This window comes from Tenrec ecaudatus, chromosome 2, assembly GCF_050624435.1.
Source record: "Tenrec ecaudatus isolate mTenEca1 chromosome 2, mTenEca1.hap1, whole genome shotgun sequence".
Taxonomy (NCBI): Eukaryota; Metazoa; Chordata; class Mammalia; order Afrosoricida; family Tenrecidae; genus Tenrec; species Tenrec ecaudatus.
The window spans coordinates 32313600-32338651 of NC_134531.1; the positions used below are offsets into that span (position 1 = coordinate 32313600).

The following is a 25052-nucleotide window of genomic DNA, read 5'->3' on the forward strand; positions in this document are numbered from 1 at the left end:
AGGACATTTATAGAGGTCTAAATACAGGCATGTGCATCTGTAAATACATATATAACAAGAGGGGACTAGAACTATGTATTCATATCTATATGTTAAGAAGGTTGCAGATGGACATTGGTTCTCAACTTAACACAAGAACACTTTGTTATAACAACCCGGCATTCTGTGATGTTCACCTTCCTGACACAATTGCTGAAGACAAAATGGGTGCATAAGCAAATATGATTAAGAAAGCTGAATGGTGCCCAGTTATCAAAAGATATAGCATCTTGGGTCTTAAAGGCTTGAAGATAAACAAGCCGTCATCTAGCTGAGAAGCAACAAAGCCTACATGGAAGAAGCACACCAGCCTATGTGATCATGAGATGTCAATGGGATCAGGTACAAGGCATCTAAGACCCAGAACAAAACCATACCCAAGGTAAATGGGTGGGCGGGGGATGAGGGGAGTGTGAATGGAGTGGAGACCCAATGCCCATCTGTAGACAATTGGACAACAGAGGGGTCACAGAGGAAGAGATGAGCCAGTCAGGGTTCAATATAGCACCAATGAAACACACAACTTTCCTCTAGTTCTTTGGTGCTAATCCCCCCACTATCATGACCTCAATTCTACCTTAAAAATCAGATTAGAACAGTGCACAAAAACTTCTACAGATAAGAGGCCGCAACACAGGGAATCCAGGACAGAGAAACCCCTCGGGGCCAACAATGAGGGTAGAGATGCCAGTGGGATTAAGGGATGGTGAGGGAAGAAAAGGGGAATCGATCACAAGGATCAATCTAGAAGCCCCTTCCAGGCAGATGAATAATGGAAAAGTGGGTGAGGGGTGACATAGGATGATGTAATATATGGATATAATAATCTATAACTTATCCAGGGTTCATGAGGGAGGGTGGGCGGGGGAGGGATGGGGAAGAAATTGGGAGCTGATATAAGGGGCTCAAGTGGGAAGATAATAGTTTGAAAATGATGATGGCGGCATATGTGCAAATGTGCTTGACACACTGGATGAATGTATGAATTGTGATAAGATATGTAAAAGTTCCCAATAAAAGTATTTTAAAAAATAGTTTCTTTTTGTCTTCTTGAGCTGCCATTTGGAATTTTCTATTTAGCTCTTTGGCTTCATCATTTCTTCCATTTCCTTTAGCTTCTCTATGGCCAAGAGCAAGTTTCAGAGTCTCTTCTGACATCCATATTGACCTTCTACTTCTTTCCTGTCTTTTCAGTATTCATGTGCTTTCTTCATGTATGCTGGTTTTTACATTCTCCCGCAGCTTATCGGGTCTCTGTCAAAATTGTTCACCTACTCAAATCTATTCTTGAGATGTTCTCAAAATTCAGGTGGAATATAAGCAAGGTCATATCTTAGCTCTCAGGGATTTGTTTTAACTTTCTTCATAGATAATATATAAATAAATGACCATGGTTGTGTTCTTGGGCTATACAAAATCATGATCGGATTGGATTTATCCCATGGGTTGAAATTCACTAATCCAATGACTTACGAGGTAAGTTACATGAGGAGCCATTTGATAACAATGACATATAACCTCAAAGTATTGTTGTAAGGATGAAGTATGTCAATAGACATAAAATGCTTAGAACATACCTGGCACAAATGTACAGGAGTTGCTATGTGTCATCCCACTATTGTTAAAATGAAGATTTGGTACTTAGATTTTTTTTTGAAGTCCCCTGAGGGGGTGAACCGTTCCTGAAAGTACTGCAATACCGGGTTGATGCGTGGAGTGGACAGAGCAAGCTCCTATTCCAACTCCCTGCTCCAAAAATCCATTTAATATATTGTCCTCGGATAGAGGATGTATCAGATATTAAACTGATAAGAACAGATACTACACTTGATCTTAGCCAAAAGGCCAAGAAGCGGTACTTAGATTATTTTAAGCTCTAAATTTATGACTTTTTTTTTCTGTCAAAGACCCATGTTTAAGAATTAGGGAAAATTTTAAAATAGCATAAGATATTATTCATGCTTATTTTAACTTGTATGCTTTTAAACTTTTTAATTGTTGGCAGTGTTTGATTTATAGTGACCCCAGGTGATTGACTAGAAGTGTCCCACTAGACTATAATGCGTAAGGGAGGAGGTCACACGGTCTCTCTCCTGTAGAGGCAATGGATGGGTTCAACTGACAACCTTTTGGTTAGCAACCAACCACTTTACATTAAAATCCTCCTCCTCTCACCCCCACTATAAGAGCAAAACTAAAAAACCTCACTGTTGACGAGTGGATCCTTATTCATAGCAACCCTGGAGTAGAGAGTAAAGCTTCTTCTCAGAGCTTCAGGACTTTAAATTGTTACAGGAGACACTACCTCATCCTTCTCACTGGGTTGTTCACAGTGCGTAGCAGTTCAGTGCTTACCTTACCACACCACTAGCATGCTGTAAATTTTTAGTACTTTGGTAATCCTATGCCCAAAGTAATTTGTTATACTTAGGTTATACTCCCAAAATAGGTTAAATTAGATTTTTTTAATTTTGAAGATGGCACCGAAGGCAAAGGAGGAGGCCCCCGACCCTTCAAAACAGAAGCCAAAGCAAAGGCATGAAAGGCCAAGAAGGTCATGCTGAAGGGGGTCCATCGCCACAAAAGGACCTTCTAAAGGCCAAGACCTTGAAGTAAAGAAGGCAGCCCAGTGCCCTCAGAAGAACACCGCCAGAGAAACAACCTGGACCACTATACCATCATGAAGTTCCCCCTGGCCACGGAGTCTGCCATGAAGAAGATGGACGACAGTAACATACTTGTGTTCACTGCAGATGACAAAGTCAACAAACACTAGATCAAACAGGCTGCGAAGAAACTCTAGGACACCTGGCCAAGGTCAACACCCTGATCGGGTCTGTTGGTGAGAAGGCATGTGTTCGACTGGCTCCTGGCTAAGACGTGTTAGAAGCTGACTGCAAAATTGGAACCCTCTAAACTGAGCCCAGGTGGCTAAATACAAACTTTTTCAATACAAAACAAAAACGGTTATATTTAAAAATAAAACATAAAAACAACCAAAGACCTTTGCTAAAACCTGAAGGACACAATTTAGACATACTAAGTATTTTTAAAATTCTAGCAGCTGGTTCATATTTCTCATCGTGCTGGGAATGAATGGAATGGATTCGGAGTTTTGGGTTGTTTTTTTAAATTTATTTACTGAGGGTAAAAACCAAAGCAAATTAATGTAGTCTGACCATTCTATTTTGACTGGGTTCCTAAGAAAGGCTAGAGAATCCCTGAGAAATCCTTGAAGAACTGGCAAGGAGTCTCTTCAAGACACCAGCATGAATGTGCTTACAGGTGGTAAACTGGGGGAGATAACCCCTTAAGAATCCAAACCAACCAAACTCACCCCCATCAAGCTGATGCTGACTCATAGTGACCTTATAGAGCAGAACAGAACTGCCCCTTTGGGTTTTGGAGACTGTAAATCGTTACAGGAATAGAAAGCCTCATCTTTCTCCTATGGAATAGTTGGTGGTTTTTACCTGCTGATCCTGTAGTCTGCCGCCCAATGTGTGGCCAACTACGTCACCAGGGCTCCCTAATTTTTTAGGGCAGCAGTTCTCAACCTGTGCCAGATTCATAACAGTAGAAAAATTACAGTTATGAAGTAGCAACAAAAATAATTTTATGGTTGGGGGGGGGGTGTCACCAGAACATGAGGAACTGTATTAAAGGGTCACGGCATGAGGAAGGTTGAGAACCACTGCCTTAGGGGATTAGGGTCAACTATAAGCAAAAAGGTGTAAATGAGGACTTGCTTCCAGGACATCTGACTGGTCGCTTTAGCATTGGTTGAGTCACCTGGAAGGTCTTACTTGTGAAAAGTTTCTTCTCCACCCCAAGGGAGCAAGCCCCTCACCCACCAGTATTCTTCCTGCAAGCTTGCTGGTTACATTTTTGGAATTCTGGAGGCTTCGGTTGATGATCACACAAGCACCGGCCTTGCTCTTCAGTTCTGTTGTCCTCTGAAGACACACAGTGGACAGTCCTCTTCTGAATACCACTTCCACAGGAAGCAGTGCACTGAAAGAAAGAGGAACACAAGAGAGTCAGAATTCTTGTCTGGGTCACCAGGGGACAGGACACCCACTTCAAACCCACTGTGATAAAATGTTTTGCTAAGTGTTGATTCTAAACCAAGGACAGGATATGTGAAGAAGCATTGCTTAATGTCTGCTCTTCACAAACCTGTATCACGTTGAGCATCCTGGGGAGTCATGCTTGTTTTGTAAAGTCAGTTTTGTAAGATTAAGCCTAAAGGTCATTTTACTCAGTGAATTCACCTCAAATTGCACATGGATGTGGACAAGGAACAAGTCAGACATGACAACTCGGTTGACCTTGAGTAACAAGTCTGTAATAGAGGGTAGCAGTAAGGGCAGGCAGAATATGACAAGCAAGTAGGCAGACTCAGGAGATTTTGGCTTTATTGCTCCCTGCATGTGGTCTTGGGTCATTTACTTAACTGCTCTGTTTCTTCCTCTGTAAGGTTATAAGATGGAGATCACATGCCTTCCTTTGCTGTGCTCTGTGCCTAAGTGACTGACTTTGAGAACGTGCTGGAGCAAGGCTAAACAACCCCAGGGTGCTGAAGTCACACAAGTTCTCTGGGGTACATTAAGATGTGAGAGCTAATTCCAAAGGAAGCATGTACAGAAACAGAAGAAGCCACTGTCCATGCATTCGCCAATTACAGACTTCTGGTTAGGTAGCTGCATATATTTGGGCTGTATGTAATTGAAAAATTAAGCAGGAAAGCTAATTATTGATCTGGGTTTTCTAATTGTGGTAATGCTGTGAGTTGGTGTTTAGAAGGAGGTTTGCCTCTCTGATACAGGACAGTTGTGGAACTCTCGTCTCCCACGTGGGCTGCCACAGTGAGATTCTCAAGGCACCTCCACCACAGTCACCTCCTCTCTGCCATAGGAGACTGTGTTGCTCTGATGCTGAATAGGTTTCAGGGAAGTTTCAAGAGTAAGGTTGAGTAGGAAGAAAGGGCTGGTGATCTCCTTTGGAAAACCAGTACACAAAACCCTACATGGATCGCAGTGCTTCGATCCATGACCAAACATTCAGATGGACTGGGCAGCATTCCTTGAGGTTTATGTGGGGTTATGATGAATCTGGGCCAATTTGACAGTAATGAGCTATAACACCATCATTCCTCTTAGGAATCCTATTTACTCCCTTGGATTCAACTAAACATGGAGTTTTTATGTAGAACTGAAGGCCCCAAATAGGTCTGGGGATAATCTTCACTGGTTCCTAAGCTTAACTCTTCTAAGTCTCGATGCTTTTTCCAATATGAATGCAAGGGCTTTCTTCAGTTTACACGGACTTGTCTGGAAACGTTTGTTCCCAGGATCCTCTGTGGGAAATCATAAAAGACATGGCAATTGGGCTCCCTTGTTATTAACACCCAACCAACACAGATCAAGTGGATAATGTGAAAAAGAGAAATAATTTGAGTCCAAACACTTTAATTGAATTATTTCCATCCTGCACTTATTCCTAATATATAGAGGCACTGTTCTAAATACATAACAAATACTTATGTTCAATTTTTGTGAGAACCAGGTAAAATGAAATTTGTTTTGCTGCTTTTACTGGTGTAGAAACAGATTTCTCCTGCACTGCACTGCCAAAAATAATTTTTTCAATGGTTTTCTTAAAAAAAACAACATTTTATTAGGGACTCATACAACACTTATCACAATCCATACACACATCAATTGTGTAAAGCACATCTGTACATTCTTTGCCCTGATCATTTTCAAAACACTTGCTCTACACTTAAGCCCTTTGCATCAGGTCCTCTTTTTTCCCCCTCTCTCCCCGCTCCCCCCTCCCTCATGAGTCCTTGATAATTTATAAGTTATTATTTAGTCATATTTTTCCCTGTCCGACGTCTCCCTTCACCCCCTTTTCTGTTGTCGGTCCCCCAGGGAGGAGGTCACATGTAGATCCTTGTAATTGGTTCCCTCTTTCCAACCCACTCACCCTCTACTCTCCCAGTATTGCCCCTCACACCCCTGGTCCTGAAGGTATCATCCACCCTGGATTCCCTGTGCCTCCAGCTCCTCTATGCACAGTGTACATCCTCTGCTCTATCCAGACTTGCAAGGTAGAATTCAGATCATGATAGTTGGCGGGGATGGGGGACGGCAAGGAAGCATTTAGGAACTGGAGGAAAGCTGTATTCTTCATCGGTGCTACATCGCACCCTGACTGACTCGCATCCTCCCCTAGACCCCTCTGCAAGGGGATCTCCAGTGGCCGACAAATGGGCTTTGGGTCTCCACTCTGCACTCCCCCCTCATTCACTATGGTAAGATTTTTTTTTCCTGATGATTCCTGCTACCTGATCCCTTTGACACCTCGTGATTGCACAGGCGGGTGTGCTTCTTCCATGTGCTTTGTTGCTTCTGAGCTAGATGGATGCTTGTTTACCTTTCAGTGGTTTTCTATATAGCCTTTCTAACTATTGTCTTGATTCTCCCACAAAATGATTGGCTGTGTCACCATCTTGTACCCCACTGCTCTTGAGTCTATTTTGACTCATAGTGACTATATCGGAAAGGGTAAAACTGCCCCTGTGAGCCTCCGAGACTCCGAATTTTTATGGGAGTTGAAAGCTTCATCTTCCCCAAGGGGAAACTAGAGGTTTTGAACTGTTGACCTTGTGGGTAGCAGCCCAACTGGTAACCCACTACACTACCAGGGTTCCTTCTCATCTTGTAAAGAATTGAGTAAATTATGAAAGTGGTGTTTGAAAATCCATAAAAACTGACTTGTGGCTCACTGAGCAATTGGTCATGTTGTAGTCCTCCTGGGAGGGTGTGATCGTGAGTCCTTTGTGTGTGCCAAATATGTAAGAAGATATGGGTGAGGTTTAACCTGTCAGTCAGGTCCGAGCTTGATAACCTCATTGGGAGATGCTACTGAGATAAATGGCTCTCTGGAGGTGGGCCATTTCGCTCTGCCTTCACCTTCCTGTTGATGAGCCATGCTGAGACCTTCGCTAGCTCTGTGATGCTTCTACTGCCATTTGAGCCACAAGACTTTCACCCACTGGCCCATGATCTTCCTGCATTTTGCATCATTGTTTGTGGCTGCATGAGTCTGACAAGGGATTTATGGCCTAGTATTGGCCTTGTGGACTTGATCTACATTGGGCTAGGCTGTTTCCCTCATGTATAACTACTTCTCGATATAAAGCTCTTTCTTACACATATATGAGTGTCACTGGTTGGTTTCTTTAGTCAACCTGGCCTAACCCAGAGGGTCATGCCTTGGAACTGGACAGGAGTTTGACGATAAGCGTCAATCCCATAGAGGTTCAGCGGTAGCTCACTACCACAAAGAAGAGTCTAGAGCAGAGTAGGCTGTTCAGACCGAGAGGCCCTGCTCTGAGAACCTCATCGATCCGGAAGAAAGACCTCCAACACTCTAGACCAAGAGCTGGTAAGCTGGCTAGCCAATGTACAGAGCGAGCTGAGCAATTTTGGACTGGCAGCGTGCCTGCAGAGCTGGGAACCTCAGAACACTTTCAGTGAAACTCAAAGAGTTGTAACACTTGCCTATAAAGGGAAAAGAAGTCTGAGCATGCCCTGTGGTAGCATGGCAAGAGCAAGCATCAGGGCCTAAAAGTTCCCAGCAGCAGAGGCTGGGAATCCAGGGTAGGGACTTCCCAGCAGAGTCCCCGTGGCAGAGCCGAGGCCTCTAGCGGCAATCAAGCCCCCTAAGGAGCCTGGTGGTGGCCAGAGTCAGCATTGCCTCTAGCTCAGGATCTGATCTGAACCATGTGATGCTTGCCCAGTGATATAAAGTAAGAATGTTGTTGTTAGGTACCAGCGAGTCGGTTCTGACCCACAGGGACCCTATGGACACTCCCTGGCCCTGCACCATTCTCCCAATTGTTTCTACGCTTGAGTCTATGTAGCTATGGTGTCCGTGCATCTCACTGAGGGCTTTCTTCTCCGCTGCTGCTCCTCTACTGTACCAAGCCTGAGGTCCTTCTCCAGGGACTGGTCTTTCCTGACAATAAGTCCAAAGTATGTAAGATGAAGTCACAGCGCTCTTGCCTATAAGGAGTACGCTGGCTGTACTTCTTTCAGGACCGAGCTGTTTGTTTGTGTCGTTGCAGGCCACGTTACTTTCAGTGTTCTCCAGCATCACAATTCAAACCCACTGATGTTTCTTCCGTCTCCAAATTTCCCAGGCACAGGAGGCCATTGAAAATGGACATGGCTAATGTGTTCAAGAATAAATATTTCCCCTTTGGGATCTGTTGTTTTCACTTATTGTTTGCTTCCTATCACTAGCCTTTCACTTTGTAAACATCTTGTGTGTCTGACTCCCTCACAGATGAACACATTACCCACAGGACGGTTGATACATATGGTGCATTATTCCTATCAGTCACAGGACCACTTACATGTTTGAGACACAGCCTAGGCAACAAAACTAGACCACCAGGTAAGACCCTCACATTCTGTTTACTATAACTCATGCCTTTAATTTTGGAGGAAATTTTAATTAGACAACTAGTTTGGGGTGCAGAAAGATAGATACTCTAGCAAAAGGGTAATGGTTAAGGAAATTAGCAGGACATACTTGATGGAATTTTATTGTGAATAAACATTTACTATTAGACTTTAGGTATACAAAAGTCTGGTTCAGACTACTGAAGGGAAACGACTTTGAAGTATGGTATCCTTCGAAACTACAGGGTTAAGACTACTCTTGTCGAAAGATAGGATTGCCTGCCTACGTGTGATGCACTGTTGTATACAGCTGTTTCATCCTTGTACAGAACACATTGGGAGTTGACAGATGACCTTGAGAATGGGTGACTGAGGTTTCTTTCTGTCAAGATGACCCCTATGCATCTTGATCTTCATTCTGTACTAGCTACACAATGGGTCAGGAACCAGAAGAAGCTATCTCCTGAGAAGGAGGCTGCTGGCTTGGCTCTATCCACAGTTGACACGGGTTTTAGATTCCTAGGGCTACGACCACACAAATACAGTGGGCGGCTCTATTTCTCAGAGGCTTACCTTTCTTTTCTCAAGTCCAAATTAGAGTCTCCTGAGTAGCCTCGCAATGAGTCAGCATTGACATGAAGGCATTGATTTTGGCTTTCTTGGTTTGGTATTGATTCTGTTTGGTTGGTAGTCCCTGAGCATTCATTAGTGCCTTGTTGATTCTCACATGGCATCCGTGTTCCCCTGTGCGTGTTTGTGCCTCCTCGCCATTGAGTCAATTCTGACTCCTAGCGACTCTACAGGACACAGCAGAATTGCCCTTTGGGTGTTCAAGACTTGAAATATTTGCAGGAGTTGACAGCCTCATCTTTCTATTGTGAAGCAGCTGGTGGAGTCAAACCGCTGACCTTGTGGTCTGCAGCTCACTACTATACCAACAGAGCTTCCTGTTTGTGCCTCAGTAGCTATCTATCTATCTATCTATCTATCTATCTATCTATCTATCTATCTATATCCACTCTTATAACTCAGAAATGATAATAATTCAGAATAGGTTTAGAAACCACCCTATTCAGGAATGTACAACAAAGAAACGTGTACTTCCTTATGGAATGGGAAGGGGAGACAATGGCCATCTGTTAAATCTTCCCCCTCAGACATGCTTTTAGAGGACTATACCACTTTTAGAGGACCTTCCCACAACAAGGAGCAATGGGTGCGTCTGATATTACACAATGGTCAGCTGGGGGGAGGGGTCAGTGTCATTCAGCACTTCATCTTTGATTTCCTGCCTTCCCTGCCTCCTTCCTCTCTTCCATTACCTCTGCTCCTTTGAAACTGTATTGCCTGATATTGTGTTTGCTTTTTCCTGAAAACTCTATTTTCTAGGGAATCCAAGGAAAGGAAAGTTAGAGTAGTGAAGAAAAGGCAGCATTTTCTTTGCTTTCTGTCTTGCTGATTTAGTGTTCACTATATAATTAATGAACTTGAGGAGAATGATAAATTTCCCCTCACTTATAATTTAATTATTTTGTTCATCTCTCTGATAAGCAAAGTGGCCATCTCGTTGACAACAGACCTGAGGGACATGAAATCAGGACAAGTTTAAATCTTCAGGGTGTATGCAATCCCTGTTTGCTCAGGAAAAACCAGAGGATTTAAGGTAAGTTTAGACACAACACAGCCTTTTGTTAGTCTTGGGGCATCTGGGATCAGTTTAGTGTTTGATCTTTTTTCTTTGGGAAGTCTGTGATCTTCCCTCTTTGGAACTCAGGGCAGTAAACATTGACCATCACATAGAGAGGGATCAACTTTTAGAAGAATTAGACCGCAGAAGAATAGCAGAAATGTACAGACACAAGGAAAAGGAGAAGCGAGGTCGTGCGCCCAGGGGTATAACTAGGAAATGACAACACGAAGGTGGAAATGGCAGTTCACAAAACTGGGCACTGCGTATTCTATGCTGTAAATGGTTATGGTCACTTTGTTCTTTTCTACACTTGCTTTTATTTAAAGTCATTTATTTTACATGTTGCTGCTGAGAATACACTAGGGGCTTCAAAGAGTCGGTAGAAAAAAGGAAAGAAACAATAAAGGAATTTTCCATGAAAATGTTTTGAAGCCTCCTCGAAACTAAACTCAGTGTTGTCAAGTTGTTCCTGACTCGCAGCGACTCCGCAGGGCACGGCAGAGCTGCCCCGGCGGGTTTCTGAGACTCCTACCCAGTTTGCCACGTAAAATTCAGGACACGAACTATGCTCTGTGAGCTTTGCGAGCATCCCTCACTTCCTTTCCTGAGTCTTGCTCCCCATCACTCTGTATTAAACCAAACTCCCTGCTCCCTCCATCCCTGCCAAGGGTTTCCCTCTAACCTTTCTAGTTGCTACAGTCAATGTGATCCCACGCAGAGAAATCTTGACAGAGCAAGCTGCTCAAAACCAGCATGGGTGACTAACTTCGATAAACTGCTGGTTGAGTTTTAAGACTTCAGGATAGCTTTATAGTTGAAGAGTTACAGAGTATGTTAGGGGAGCTTTTCTGTATTTTCTGGATATTTTACAATGAATATTTGAGGGATACCCTCCAAAACCCAGATTTTTTTCAAAACTATGTATTTATTATTATTATTTTTAACCAAACAACCTTATCATCATCAAAGTACTCATTATGCTTAATACACTTATCAAGTCTACAATCCCATTCTTGGAAACATTTTTCAAACTCATCTGTTTGGATGGCTGACAGCACCTCCTCCTTTTCTGCTTCACTTCTTCTACGTAGTCAAATCACTGTCCTTTCAAGTCCCTCTTCAGTCTCAGAAATAAAAAGACGTCCCACCGAGTGAGGTCCGGTGAGTAAGATGCATGGGGCAAGAGAGGCAAGCTGTTTTTTTTGCTAAAAACTGGGCACTGAGATGACTGCATGAACAGGTGCTTTGTCACGGTGGCAAAATCGGTCTCCTGTCTGCCACAAATCAGGCCTCTAAGTAGAAAGCTTGATTAACAATCTGACCTGGTGGGTTGAACTCCAAATCCCTCTGTCACAGCGGTTCTCAACCTGTGGGTTGCGACCCCCTTGGGGGTCGAACTACCCTTTCACAGAGATTACAGTGATGAAGTAGCAACAAAAACAATATTATGGCTGGGGGTCACCACAACATGAGGATCGTTCATTAGGAAGGTTGAGAACCACTGTTGTATTGTGTTGATCTTTGGTATCACTTGATGAGCTTTTTGGGGGCAAGGTGATGATAGTGTCTTCCACTGGCTTGACTGATGTTTGCATTTGGATTCATAAAAAAAGCACTATGTCTCATCACCAGTAATGACCTTGGGAAAAAAGTCCAGGTCACTCTGGAGCTGTTCTTTCAAACCACAGTGTGTTTCCACTTGACACTCTTTTTTCTGGCCAATCAGAACCCGAGGCACATATTTCATAGCAACTCTTCTCATTCCCAAATCTTCCTGTTTCATTCTGGGTAGAGGATAAACAAATCCAGGGAGACACACATATATGTGTAATAGAGAACTTTATATATCTAAGAGTAATTTTGTACTAAGAAAACATCCCAGTGTAGTCCAGATCAAGTCCATAATTCTGATATTAGCCCATATGTCCAATTCCAGTCTGTAAATTCTTCTTCAGACTCATGCAACACACAATGATGCCAAATGCAGGAAGATCACAGGCCAGTGGGTGGAAAGTCTTGTGGATCGAGAGGCTGCGGTGGAAGCAACTCTGTGCTGGTGTGGGTCTCCACATGGCTCTTCCAGTTCCAGGGCTCTCGCTCCATCAGCACAGCTCCATGTGTCTTTTCAGCAGGAAGATGAAGCAGAGAGTATGTGTCTGGCCTCCAGTGAGCTGTTTATGTCTTTTGTGCTCCAAATGAGGTCATCAAGCTATGATTTGATTGGCAGGCTAGACTCCACCCCTTCCTCAAGTTGACAGATTATGAAACTGCCACACTTCCCTTAAAATTTGCAGAACCAAGCTCCAAGAGAGTCCAGATAACTTCCCCATATTTCCAGTGGTCCATTGTCAGTCTTTGAGCACAAGTATATGAATTTTGTCAACATTTTCATTCGTTGGGAAATTTGACCAATGTCCAGAATGAGGTTTGTCATCAATCAACATTTCACCTTTTTTGAAATGCAAAAACTACTCGTAGATGTAAGTTTTTTCCATAGTGCTCTCCTTGCAAGCTGTGCTCAACATAACAACAGTTTTTGCGGCAATTTTCCAGAGCAGAAAACAAAATTTTACAGCTACATGCTGTTCTCTTAAATGGGCCATCACAAAAAATGAGGTTTGCATGAAACTGCTTTTATGAAATAAATTCAGTGACCAGACACACCACTGTGTGCACTAACTCAGAGTGAGCTGCTTGATGCTCACCTAGTGGGAAACGAGTATTAGTGTGTTAGTCTGGGTACTTTAGAGAAACAAATCCACAGAAACTCATGTACAAGAGAGAGTTTTATATAAGTTAAGTGTGCATCATGAAAACGTCTTTACCCAGTGCTGCCCAAGCCCACAAGTCCAATATTAATCGATTAACCCATTATGTCCAACACCAATCCACAAAGTCCTCCTCCATCTCACAAAATAGATGCAATGATGCTGACTGCAGGAGGAAATCTGAGTCAGTGAATGTGTAAGCATCTCAGCACTGGCAGGGGTCTCCACACGGCTGCTCCAGCACCCAGGGCTGCACTGGGGTAGGTCCATGTGGCTTCTCCTCAGGGATGTCTTGCAGGAAGAGAGCCTTGCCAGCTAAAGCATGGAACTGGCTAAGGCAGCTGCACCCTGGCCCTACCATCAGAAAGCAAGAGACCCAAGAACTAGAAAGGTGAGGATCACTGAGTCATTTATCTCTCCGCCTTTCAATTAACCCCACATGTGTTTATCGGCTAGGTTGAAACAATAAACTAAGTAACTCAACTATGAAAGATTGAGAGGAGTTTTTTCTGTTTTTATTTTTTTGGGGGGGATGGGGATGAGGATGCCCTCATATATTACTGTCGACATCAAAAGAATAAAAAGGTTCTTTTTTTTAAAAAAAGGCAGTGGTAATATGCGAAGGATTGTAGCAAAATCTTACCAGATTCCAGCTCCCAGTGGCCCAGTGACAGCATGGTTGCTTGTTGCAGGGAGCAAAGGGCAGGGGCCTCTCTGTCCAGTCACAGAAGTCCCCTGGACAAGATACTCCTCTCTGCTGAACTCCGCCTCCACAGGACCTGGAGCACTGGCATAGGACAGAGAACAGACAGACAAGGTGGTGATGACGTCGCTGATAAGGGAGAACTCCCATCCTATTTGCTGGGTGCAGTGTTATCAGGAATATCAGTTCTCTACTATCCTGGCAGGATCCTTACAATGATAACTCATGTTAAGCAACAGTGGTAAAAAGGGAATGAGGGAGGTTGATAAAAGAAATGTCTAGGGAAAGAAGGCACACTAAAAGAAACCAAACGAAAATAATCAAACCTGTCGCAATCAAGTTAATTTAGATTTATGTTGTTGTTGTGTGCCATTAAGTTGCTTCTGACTCATAGCGACCCTGCGTACAACAGAATGGAATCTGCACCGTCCTGCACTGTCCTCCCAATGGTTATAGCGCACAGCAACCATAATGGGGTTCCAGAGACTGAATCTTTAGGAGAACAGTGTCTTCTTTGCCCCATGCAGTGGCTGATGGCTTTGAACAGATGACCTTGTGACTAGCAGTCCAATTCCTAGTCCCTAGGAGGCAAAAATCAGAAGAAGCCAAATACTTCAATGTCAAATGGAAATACATCACAAGGAAGGAATTTTGCTTAGAACTCTAGATGTTTGGTCATTCTGGATGAACATACTATTATCTGAGTTTGATTTTCTGACACATATGACTAGAAAACAAAATTTGGATTTGTAAACATTGCAATTAGCTCTGAAAGCCTTCCCACTACATGTTGTTGTTGTTAGGTCTCATCAAGCCTGTTCCAGCTCACAGCGGCCTCAAGTACCACGGAAGAAAACACTGCCTGGTCCTGCGCCATCCCCACATTGTTCTTAGGGCTGTGCCCATCGCTGCTACCACTGTGCCGATCCCTCTTGTCAAGAGTCTTCCTCTTTTCTGATGGCCTCTACTTTACCAACGATGCTGTCCTTCTCCAGGGACTGGTCTCTCTTGACAACATGTCCAAAGTGCGTGAGAAGTCTCGCCATCCTTGCATCTAAGGAGCATCCTGGCTGTACTTCTTCCAAGACAGCTTTGTTTGCTCTTTTGACAATCCATGGTTCTTTCAAGATTCTTTACCAGCACGGTAATTTAGATGCATCGCTTCTTCTTCAGTCTTCCTTATTCCATGTCCAACTGCTGAATGCCATATGAGGCGATTGAAAGTATCATGGTTTAGGTCAGGGACACCCTAGTCCTCAAAGTAACCTTCTTGTTTTTCAGTGCTCTCCATAAATCTCATGCAGCAGATTAATCCAATGCAATATGTCCTACGATCTTGACTGCTGCCTCCATGCGCACTGATTGTGAATCCAAGTGACGCAAAACCCTTGACAACACCCATCTTTTCTCCGTAGGTCACGATGCGACCTACTGGTCCAGCTGTGCGGAATTTTGTTTCCTTTATGTGTTGAGTTAATACCACACCGGAGATTGCACGCCTTGGTCTTCATCAAGTGCTTCAAGTTCTTCCCACTTTCAGCAAGCAAGCTGTGTCATCTTCATATCAAATATTGCTAATGCAACTTCCTCCAACCTGATGCGTCATTTTTCTTCACATAATCCGCTTCTCTGATTATTTTGTCAGCATACAGAATGAATATTTATGGAGAGAGGTTTCAGCCCTGATGCACACTTTCCTGATATGAAATGACGCAGACTCCCCTTGTTCTATTCCCATAAATGCCTCTTCGTCCATATATTGAGGTTCTGCATGAGCTCGATGAAGTGTTCCAGAATTCCCATTCTTCTCAAGGCTATCCATAGTTTTGATTTTTTTTATGATCTACTAAGTTGAATGCCAAGGCATTCGTGAATGCCTTGGTGTTTTAGTGAATAAAACACAAGAAACACCTTTATGGTATCCTCTGCTTTCAGGCAAGCTCTATCTCACAGCAGCAATGATATGCCTTGTTCCATGTCTTCTTCTGAAACTGGCTTGAACCTCTAGCAGCTCCCTATCAATGTACTGCTGCCACTATTGTTGGATGATCTTCAGCAAAATTTTATTTACATGTGATATTAATGGTGTTGTTCTGTAAGTTTGAGCATTCTGCTGGCTCACTTTCCCCCACCCCAGTAATGTTTACAAATTTGGATCTTATCCGGTCAGTTGGCCAAGTAGCTGACTTGCATATTTCCTGGCATTGATGAGTGAGCACACTCACCTAGTGTTCATCAGCTTCTTGAAACATTTCAATTGGTTGAATTCCTGGCCATCAATTCCTGGACCCTTGTTTTTGGCTAGTGCTTTGAATACGGCTTGAACTTCTTTCTTCAGTACCCTTAGTTCTTGCTCATGTGCTACCCCCTGAAATGGTGGAATGTCAACTAGTTGTTTTTTACAGTGACTGTGGGTTCTTTCCATCTTATTTGGATATTTCCTAAATTATTCAATATTTTATACATAAAATCTTTTAATATTTCATTTCAAGGCTTGAATTTTTTCTTGATTTCTTTCAGTCTAAGATCTCCTGAGCACATCTTCCTTTTTGGCTTTCTAACTCTGGGTCTTTGCACATTTCATTATAGTAGTTCAGTCTTCTCAAGCTGATCTTTGAAGGTTTCCGTTCAACTCTCTGACTTCACCCTTTCTTCCATTTGCTTTAGCTACTCTATGATTAAAAGCAAATTTCAGAGTCTCTTCTGACATTCACTTTGATATTTTCTTTCTTTCATGTCTTTTGAGTGAACTTTTGCATGATTCTTCCAGAACCACAGCATTACAAAGTCACCACAGTACAAACAAGTGACAGACAAGTGGTGGTCCCACACACCCAATTTTAGAAAGTTGTCTCTTCTAGATATTGTGAAGCTGATGGATTTGGGTTGATTCAATGACGAAAATGTTTGTCAACTACATTTGAGCTAACAAGTTGTGTTCTTGAATGGGATGTATTTCCAAAATTATGTCAGGCTTTTGCTTACTAGGCTAACTTTATGAAGTACATTATTTCACTTTTATAAGGATTTTTAAGGCAATATTAAATAATTCACCAAGAATCCATTTTTTAAGTAGAGTTATTGCATGGTAGCACCACCAAGAAAGCAATGATCATGGCCAGCATCATGCCTACCATATCATGCACTATGTGTCTGTGGGGTACCATGGTAACAGGGATGTCATAGACAGTTAACACTTTCTTCCCAGTAATAGAACTAACCAATCACTTTCCCAATATTCCAACTTAAAGAGTCAATATGGAATCCCCCCCGCCCTCCCATGTATTTAGTCTATTTTCAACTCTATTTGAGGAAGAAAAGAATCTCATCATTTAATCCTTGTGGAAAACTGAGCTGCCTGTATATACATTCAGGACCACCTGGCCAAGTCATGTACAGGACAAGGTGATGAAAAAGAGGTATAGATCAGTGATTCTCAAAGTACAGTCCCAGACTAGTAGACTCAGCATCTCATGCACAACTGCTGGAAATAGAAACTGTCAGGTTCTGCCCCTTATCTCTGAATTGGGCACTGGCGATGGTGCCCTGCCACCTGTGTGTGGTCAAGCCCTCCCCACGATTCTGACGTATGCCAAGGTCTGAGAGCCTCTAGTGTCACTCTCGTTCATTGTCATCACCTGATTCCTCCAACCCAATGCGGCATCTTTCTTCACATAATCCACTTCTCTGATTATTTTCTCAGCACACAGAATGAATATTTATGGTAAGAGGATTCAGTCCCGTGCACACCTTTCCTGATCTTAAACTGTGCTGCATTCCCTTGTTCTGTTCCCATAAATGCCTCTTCATCCACATACAGGTTCTGCATGAATGATGTTGTAGGACAGAGTAGAAGTGCCGTGGCGAGTTTTTGGTATTGCAACTTTGTGTGGGAGTAGGAAGCCTTGCCTTTCTCCCAAGGAGATGCTGGCGGTTCCTACGTGCTGACCGTGAGGTTTGCAGACAAATGTGTAACCATTGCGTCACCTGGGCTCCGTAACCTCTGGTGTAAAGTCACCTATTCTCAGAGCTTAACTATACTGCTAGGCAAGCCCATTGGGCTGCATGTCCTTCACCTCAGAGAGCCAGAACATTCCCAGATGACGGGCCATGAGGTGGTAGGCACAGAAAGATCGGCATCTTGCTGCGTTGGGAGAAGCACCCACAGGTGGTCAACCCTGCAGCAACTCCGGGGGAATGCAGGTGATATTTGACTTTTCCATCTCCCCTGCTTCCTTAGACATATTTTCAAATGTTATGACTTGGACGAGCTCCTGCTCCTATCAGCAACCAGAGAACACGTCCTCAGCTTTGGCGAGCCCAGCACAGTACATTTCAGAAGGGTGCTGGGGGGCCCACAGGGAATAGGCCCAGTGAGAGGGAACAGGCATCCAGAGACCACTAGGAAAGCACAAGGCAGGCCCCTCCTTTTCCATAGCCAGAAGGAATGTCTGGATGCTCGCCTTTGATGAATTACAGAAGTCATTGCTCTACCAAGACTATTGAAGATCCTCTGTAACTTCTGGTTCTGGAGTCAGGTGTGGGCCAGAGGCAACATCCACAGCAAGTGTGGAGGCTTGGGGCCAGAGCATGGGAGTAGCAGGCACCTCATGATTCTCCAAGGTCAGGTAAAAGAAGGAGAAGGAACAAGAAGCCGTGGCGGCTTCCTCTACCAAGCAGTTGTCCACGGGCCCACAGAAATACATATTGGTCCTTCGCTGAGTAGGAAGTAAGTAACTAAAGGCTGTTTACTTTCCATAGGCTTCAGCGCTAACTGTACATCTCTATAGCTGAGGCATTCTGTCTTCTTTGTTCTGGGATATAGTAGGTACCCAAGAAATGCCTCTTGGTTTCTTCCCCCTTTCTCCTCAGTGAAAAGAGCACAAGCATGACAGTTCACGCTATGTGTGAATGAAGGTCCCACATGTGTTTTCTAAATCTATGACTTCAGATGAGTTTCTGAACCTCCCTGAATCTCGATTTCTTCCCCTATATAATGGAATACATTCGACTTGTCCTCAAGACTTGAAAGGTAAAGTGTTTTGCCCATAGACACACTCAAAACATGCAGAGTTCTTTCCCTTTGCCTCATTTCGACCACGTGCTTATGTAATTGGAAACATCTTAGCTAATGAGACATTGAAAAGCATTTTTAATTGGAAAATGTGATCAACATACTTCACCAAAGAATAATGATCCTGTTTCCATGGGACAAAGTAGAAAAATCCTCTGCAGAATCTGAGCCCTTACAAAAGAGAATATACATTGATGCACATGTGCACACACATGTACTACTTGTTTTTATTTTCTGCAAGCAATAACCTGAGTATTTAACCGGGAGGCAGCGCTCTGAATTATAAAACTGGATATGTGAGAAAGGAATCTGACCACATCCACAGCAAACAAATCTGTCTTGGAAAAAGTGCAGCCAGGATACTCCTTAGTGGCAATGGTTACAAGACTTTGCTTCATATGCGTTGGGTTTCTTTTTTCTTTTTAAACATTAGGGACTCATACAACTCTTATCACAATCCATACATACATCAATTGGGTAAAGCACATCTGTACATTCTTTGCCCTCATCATTTTCAAAGCATTTGCTATCCACTTAAGCCCTTTGCATCAGGTCCTCTTCCCCCCCCCTCCCTCCCCACTTCCCCCTCCCTCATGAGCCCTTGATAATTTATAAATTATTATTTTGTCATATCTTGCTCTGTCCGACGTCTCCATTCACCCCCTTTTCTGTTGTCCATCCCCCAGGGAGGAGGTCGCATGTAGATCCTTGTCATCGGAGCAGGACATCATGCTTAGTAAAGTAGAGGGGCAGCTAAAGGGAAGACCATCGACAAGACAGATTGATGCAATGCTGGCTGGAACAATGGGCTCAGACATTACAACAACTGTGAGGATGGCCCAGAACCAGGGAGTGTTTTGTTTTATTTTATGTACACAGGGTCGCTATGAGTTGGAATCAACTGAATGGTCTCTAAAAACAACAACAACATATCCCAAGCCTGACCGTGGGAACCTTGGAGAGACCAGGGAGGCTCGGTCTTAAATGGCTCTCACCAAAGAGGTTCAGGCTCCAGTTACTCGGTAGAGTTCTTTTCATATGCAGGGACCCCGACTTCTCAATATAGTCACTGGGAGACTGTTGTTGGCTACCACTGAGTCCATGTTGACTCATGGTATCCATGTGACATTTCTGAACTACCCCATAAAGTTATTTTGACTAATATCTTTAAAGAAGCAGATTGTTAGATCTTTCCTCTCTCTCTCTCTCTGTATTATTTGTTTTATATCTTTTCTCTTGTGGATCAGCTGGGTGGGTCTGATTAGCACTCAAATGCTTAACCTTTGTGCCAGCAAGGTTCCTTATTGAGAAGTTAGGTCGCAATACAATATGCCGTGGCATGATGGAAACCACACAGCATTGTCTTCTCAACAGAATGGCTTCGGGTCTTGAAGTTGTTCTGACCTAGTCAGCCATTCCCCTAGCGTGTTGGGTCAATGAATGGAGTTTGGCCATTGGCATGATGCAGGAGTGGCTCCCCTGGCTTCTGGATTCCGGTGGTGACACAGCGATTCACGTTTGTGCCGAGAGTGTGGACGGTATTTCTCCCTTCCTAGGGTTCCTACCTGGCTCCAGGGCTCTACCCGCCACTCTTTGCAAGGCTCCACGTGGCAGCTCATGCTCAGCGGGGGAGGAAGTCCAGCCAGGAACTGGCAGTGAAATGGCCGCAGGCTCTGATGGTCTCGACTATCCACACATTGAATCTCTCGGATCTTGAAGCCTCCGCTGCAATTTCTGGAGCACTGTATGGAGAGCAAAAGCAAAGAGGATTCCTGAGTCCTTGGCATTCACCCCTTCAATCCCTTGATTCACAGGATGTGATGGGTGGGAAGGGGAAAGGGTGGCACCATCACAAAGCCTCACAGGAGTTCAGGGTCACGTAAGTGAGCTCTGCTTGCCCTCGGGAGTAACAGAGAGGGAGTCAATCAGTCCCCCTATACAAGAGTCTTGGTGGCAGAACATGTGTATAAAGGCTAATGCTAGAAGGATGGGGAGGTTAGGAAAAATGTTGAAGGCAGGGGAAGACATTAGACATTTGCAAGAGCTAACGGCAACAGAGGCAAACACTGTTAGATACAAAATCCTGCAATACTGAGAGTACCAGGACAGCCAACAGAGCCTACAGATCCATCTCGGATGAAGTACAATCAGATTGCTTCTTCAAGCCAAGGATGGCGAGTACTTTGAACATGCTGTTGGAATAGAGCAGTCCCTGAAGGAGGACATTTTGTCTGGTAAAGTATACAGGGAGAGCAAGATGGACCGACACAGTGGCTGCAACAATGGGCTCAAATATAAGAACAATTGTAAGGATGGCGCAGGACTGGTGGTATTTCATTCTGCTGTGTATGGAGTCACTATGAGTCAGAACTGACTTGCTGGAACCTAACAAGAGTGAAAGGATAGTTGAATAGGCAAATGGAATAGAAGAGGTTGGGGGGGGGGGAGGGCCATTGTGTGTGTGTATGAGAGAGCAGTCAATGTTCTATTGCTTGATGGTGCTAAATCTCCGTTAACAAATCATTTGCCTTTTCAACATTCTATATGTGTACAACCCAGTAATAGTAGTTGTGTTTATCATGTTGTGTTAGTCTGGGTAGACTAGAGAATCCATGGACACACATATGTGTATAAGGAAGAGATTTATATACAAGAGGAATTGAAAATTGAGAAAATATCCCAGCCCAAACCAGATCAAGTCCATAAGTCTGGTACTAGCCCATATGTCTGATACCAATCTATAAAGTCCTCTTCAGGCTCACGAAATGCATGCAATGATGCCGAATGCAGGAAGATCACAGACCAGGGGATAGAGTCTGGATCCAGTGGCAAAGGCTTCTCCAGCACCCAGGGCTGCATCAGGGTGGCTCTGTGTCTTCCTTACATTGATTTGTAATCTGTACTGAAGGCTACAATCCTTGATCTTCATCAATATGAGTTTCAATTCTTCCTCACTTTCAGAAAACAAAGTTGCGTCATCTGCATATATCGGGTTGTTAATAAGCTTTCCTCTAATCCTGATACCACAGTCTTCCTCATGGAATTCAGCTTCTTTAGTGAGTTACTCAGCATACGGATGGAACAGTGTGAGAGCATACAACCCTGACACCCACCGTTCCTGATTTTAAACCGTGCAGGATCCCCTTGTTCTGTTCCCACAACTGCCTCTTGATCCATTACACAAATTCCCACAACTGCCTCGATCCATTACACAATGAAGTGTTCTGAAATTCTCATTATTCTCAAGATTATCCCCAGTTTATGATGGTCCATACAGTCAAATATCTTTGCATAATTAATGAAACACAAGTCAACATCTTTCTGGCATTCTCTGCTTTGAGTCAAGATCCATCTGACATCAGCAATGATAACCTTTGTTCCATGTCCTCTTCTGAACCCGACCTGACCTTTTGGCAATGTACTCCTGCTACCACTGTTGGATGATATTAAGTAAAATTTTACTAATGTGCAATGTCAATGATTTGACATGAAGAGGGAGTAAACCCTGTCATCATGCCCAGGACCATCTGTCCTATATTGCTATCATTCAATTTCTCCATATGCCCATGGAATACAATTAAACTGCTACACTAACTCTCCTTCCCACATCCCCAGACCTAGAGGGTAAACCAGTAGGCAGAACAGGTAGGGTCACTGCTTTGCCTCTGCCAGCAGCCGACTAGATTCCTTCAGATAAAGATGAATGTTGCTGATCCAGGTTGCTGACAACCAGCAGTGGTAGTATTGCTATTTGCTAAGGTTGCTTCTTGTTCATACTCTGATATTTTAGATTTTAGCGGCAGTCCTGCCCTCACACTTGGCTATGACTTGACTTGGAACTTGAGCTTGGGTTCTAGCCTGGTTAGATTTTTTTGTTTCTACTTTGTTACAATCAAGATTGTAACAATCCTTGTATGGATTATAACTCAATATAAAGAAGACCAGAATCCTCACAACTGGACCAATAGTTAACATCATGATAAATGGAGGGAAGATTGAAGTTGCCAAGGATTTTGTCTTATGAGGAGTTACAAGCTCATGAAAGCAGCAGACAACGAGCCAAAAAGATGAGTTGCATTAGGGAAATCTGCTGCACGAGACCTCTTTTGAGTATTGAAGAGCAAGGGTGTTATGTTGAGGACTCAGGGGCTCCTGACCCAAGTGATGGTATTCTCTGTTGTAACATATGTGTGTGGAAGTTGCGCATTGAATAAAGATGACCGTAAAAGAATCGATGCATTTGGATTGTGGTGCTGGAGAAGATTATTGAAAATACCATGGACTGCTGAAAGGACAAACTGATCTGTATTGGAAGAAATAAGGCCAGAGTGCTCTTTGGAGACAAGGATGGCAAAAACCTGTCTGACATACTTTGGGCATGTACTCAGGAGAGTCCAATCCCTGGAGAAGGACATCATGTTTGGTAAAGTGGAGGGCCAGCAAAAAAGATCAACACAGTGGCTACATCAATGGACTCAGCATAGGAACAATTGTGAGGGCGGTACAGGGATGTGCAGTGTTTGATTCTGTCGTGCATAGGGTCGCTACGGGTCTCAGGTGACTCACAGACACCTAACAACAACAACTTTGTATCCTGGTCTCCTCTGGCTAGTCCTGGCCAAACCTGTGTGTGGCTGTCCATACTCAAGTGAAACACAAGGGCAGACATTGTAGGGGAGAAGCAGCTTCCTGTACTCCTCAATTCTTCCTGAGATTTTCCTTGGGTTAACATGTCCTTATGGTCCCTATGTCTCGAAGGTTCCCTTCTCCATCCTGTCTATTACTAGCCACTGCACCCTGATGGCATATGGGTTATGCATTGAGTTGTGCCCCACAAAGTCTACAGTCCAAAACCACCAGCCGTTCCTTGGGATGGGGCTTCCTACTGCAGTAAAGAGCTGTTCTACCCTGTTCTGTGATGCCGCGATGAGTCCGAAATGCACTCGATGGCAGTGAGTCTGGAGTTTTTCCTTGAAGCCTCAGCTTGCCTCCTCAGAGAGAACTTTCTCAAATAAATACCCATGCTAAAGAGGATGGGCTACCTTGTTATTTATCTGAACTCCTCTGTTTCTATCACAGGAACTTGGAATGCAGAATCACTTATATTTCTTTGGGCTGATCTTATCACACTGTGACTGCCATCAAGATGAAACCTACCTGCAGTGTTCACCTCAAGCATCTAGCACACGGCCAAGGGCAACAGAAATGCTCAGTGCATCGCTGTGAAATGAATTTGTAAATTCAGAGAGAAGAGGAGATGGGAGGGATCCCAAAGGGATGATGATATTATTGGCATTGTTCGCTGAAAGATGCACCACCAGGAGTGAGCACCAGGTAGAGTATGTTTTGCTTATTCGGCTCTCAATGTGGTGGAAGACCGAGCTTCCTTTCGGGCCAAGGCGAAGTTGGCAATGTAGATGTGGTTGGAGAATGAAAATTCCTCAAGACATTGAGCTAGCAGTAGCTCCCCGAATGCCGCATCCCCCCTTCTGCTGCTGCTTAGATCTCGTCAGGTTGCTTGACTGCAAGGCGTCCCTGGGTGGTGTAAGGGGTTAAGCATTAGGCAACTACTAACTGAAAGGTTGGCAATTTGGTCTTTCCAGAGATGTCTTTGAAAAAAGACTGGAAATCTGTTTGCACAAGGTCACCACCACGAGAACCCTACAAAACAGTTCTACTGTCCAACACTTGGGGTAACCACGGGTCAGAACGGACTAAATGGTAATTGCTGGTGCCCGACGTTCACAGAAAGAGGAGGCCTGCTTGCCAGGGGAACACTGGCTCCAATACTTCTACAAATCAAGTGTGTTTAGCTTCTCATGAATAAGCAACACTTGCCAGCCAAGCCTCCAAAACAGATTGCAAACTTCGTTTTTCCGGCTGTGCAGTCGGCACAGGAGAAAAAGTAACCGCCAATTAAAAATTATCCACAGACCATGCAGAGCCTGCTAAGACTTTCCATACAAGACAGTCATCTGTCTCATGAAACAGATTTCAGGGCAATAGCACATGTTTACAACAAGAGGACTCCTATTTACACAACATTCATATAGATGAGGGTCTTAGCTTCTTATTCTCCCAGTTGTGGGTATGATTTGCTGTTCCTAAATTCAATTTTCATTATCAGCATTACCCTTTCGTCAAATAACACACTTGCATCCAATGGGAAATGAAACTCATTAACATGCGGATGTCAGTAGGGGGACGATATGCACTAAATTTCTGACTTTTCTATTGCATTTCCCAGAGTACCATTGATTAAATTAGCCAGCAGGATGTGGCTGCATATCTAATCCTCTCA

General features: G+C 43.7%; 1 protein-coding gene and 1 non-coding gene across 2 annotated transcripts in view; both read right to left on the reverse strand.

Annotated features, from left to right (window-relative positions):
• Positions 1 to 25052, reverse strand: part of ADAMTS12 (ADAM metallopeptidase with thrombospondin type 1 motif 12) — a 369301-nt gene that overhangs the window by 11619 nt on the left and 332630 nt on the right. The window contains exons 21-23 of the mRNA XM_075540912.1: positions 20317 to 20493; positions 13618 to 13761; positions 3894 to 4053 (exon numbers count right to left, since the gene is read on the reverse strand). Coding sequence (XP_075397027.1) covers positions 3894 to 4053; positions 13618 to 13761; positions 20317 to 20493 — 481 coding nt within the window. The remainder of the gene's footprint in view (positions 1 to 3893; positions 4054 to 13617; positions 13762 to 20316; positions 20494 to 25052) is intronic.
• LOC142441833 (U2 spliceosomal RNA) lies at positions 1706 to 1896 on the reverse strand. Its single transcript, XR_012783152.1, has one exon. It is a non-coding gene; the product is annotated as a U2 spliceosomal RNA (small nuclear RNA).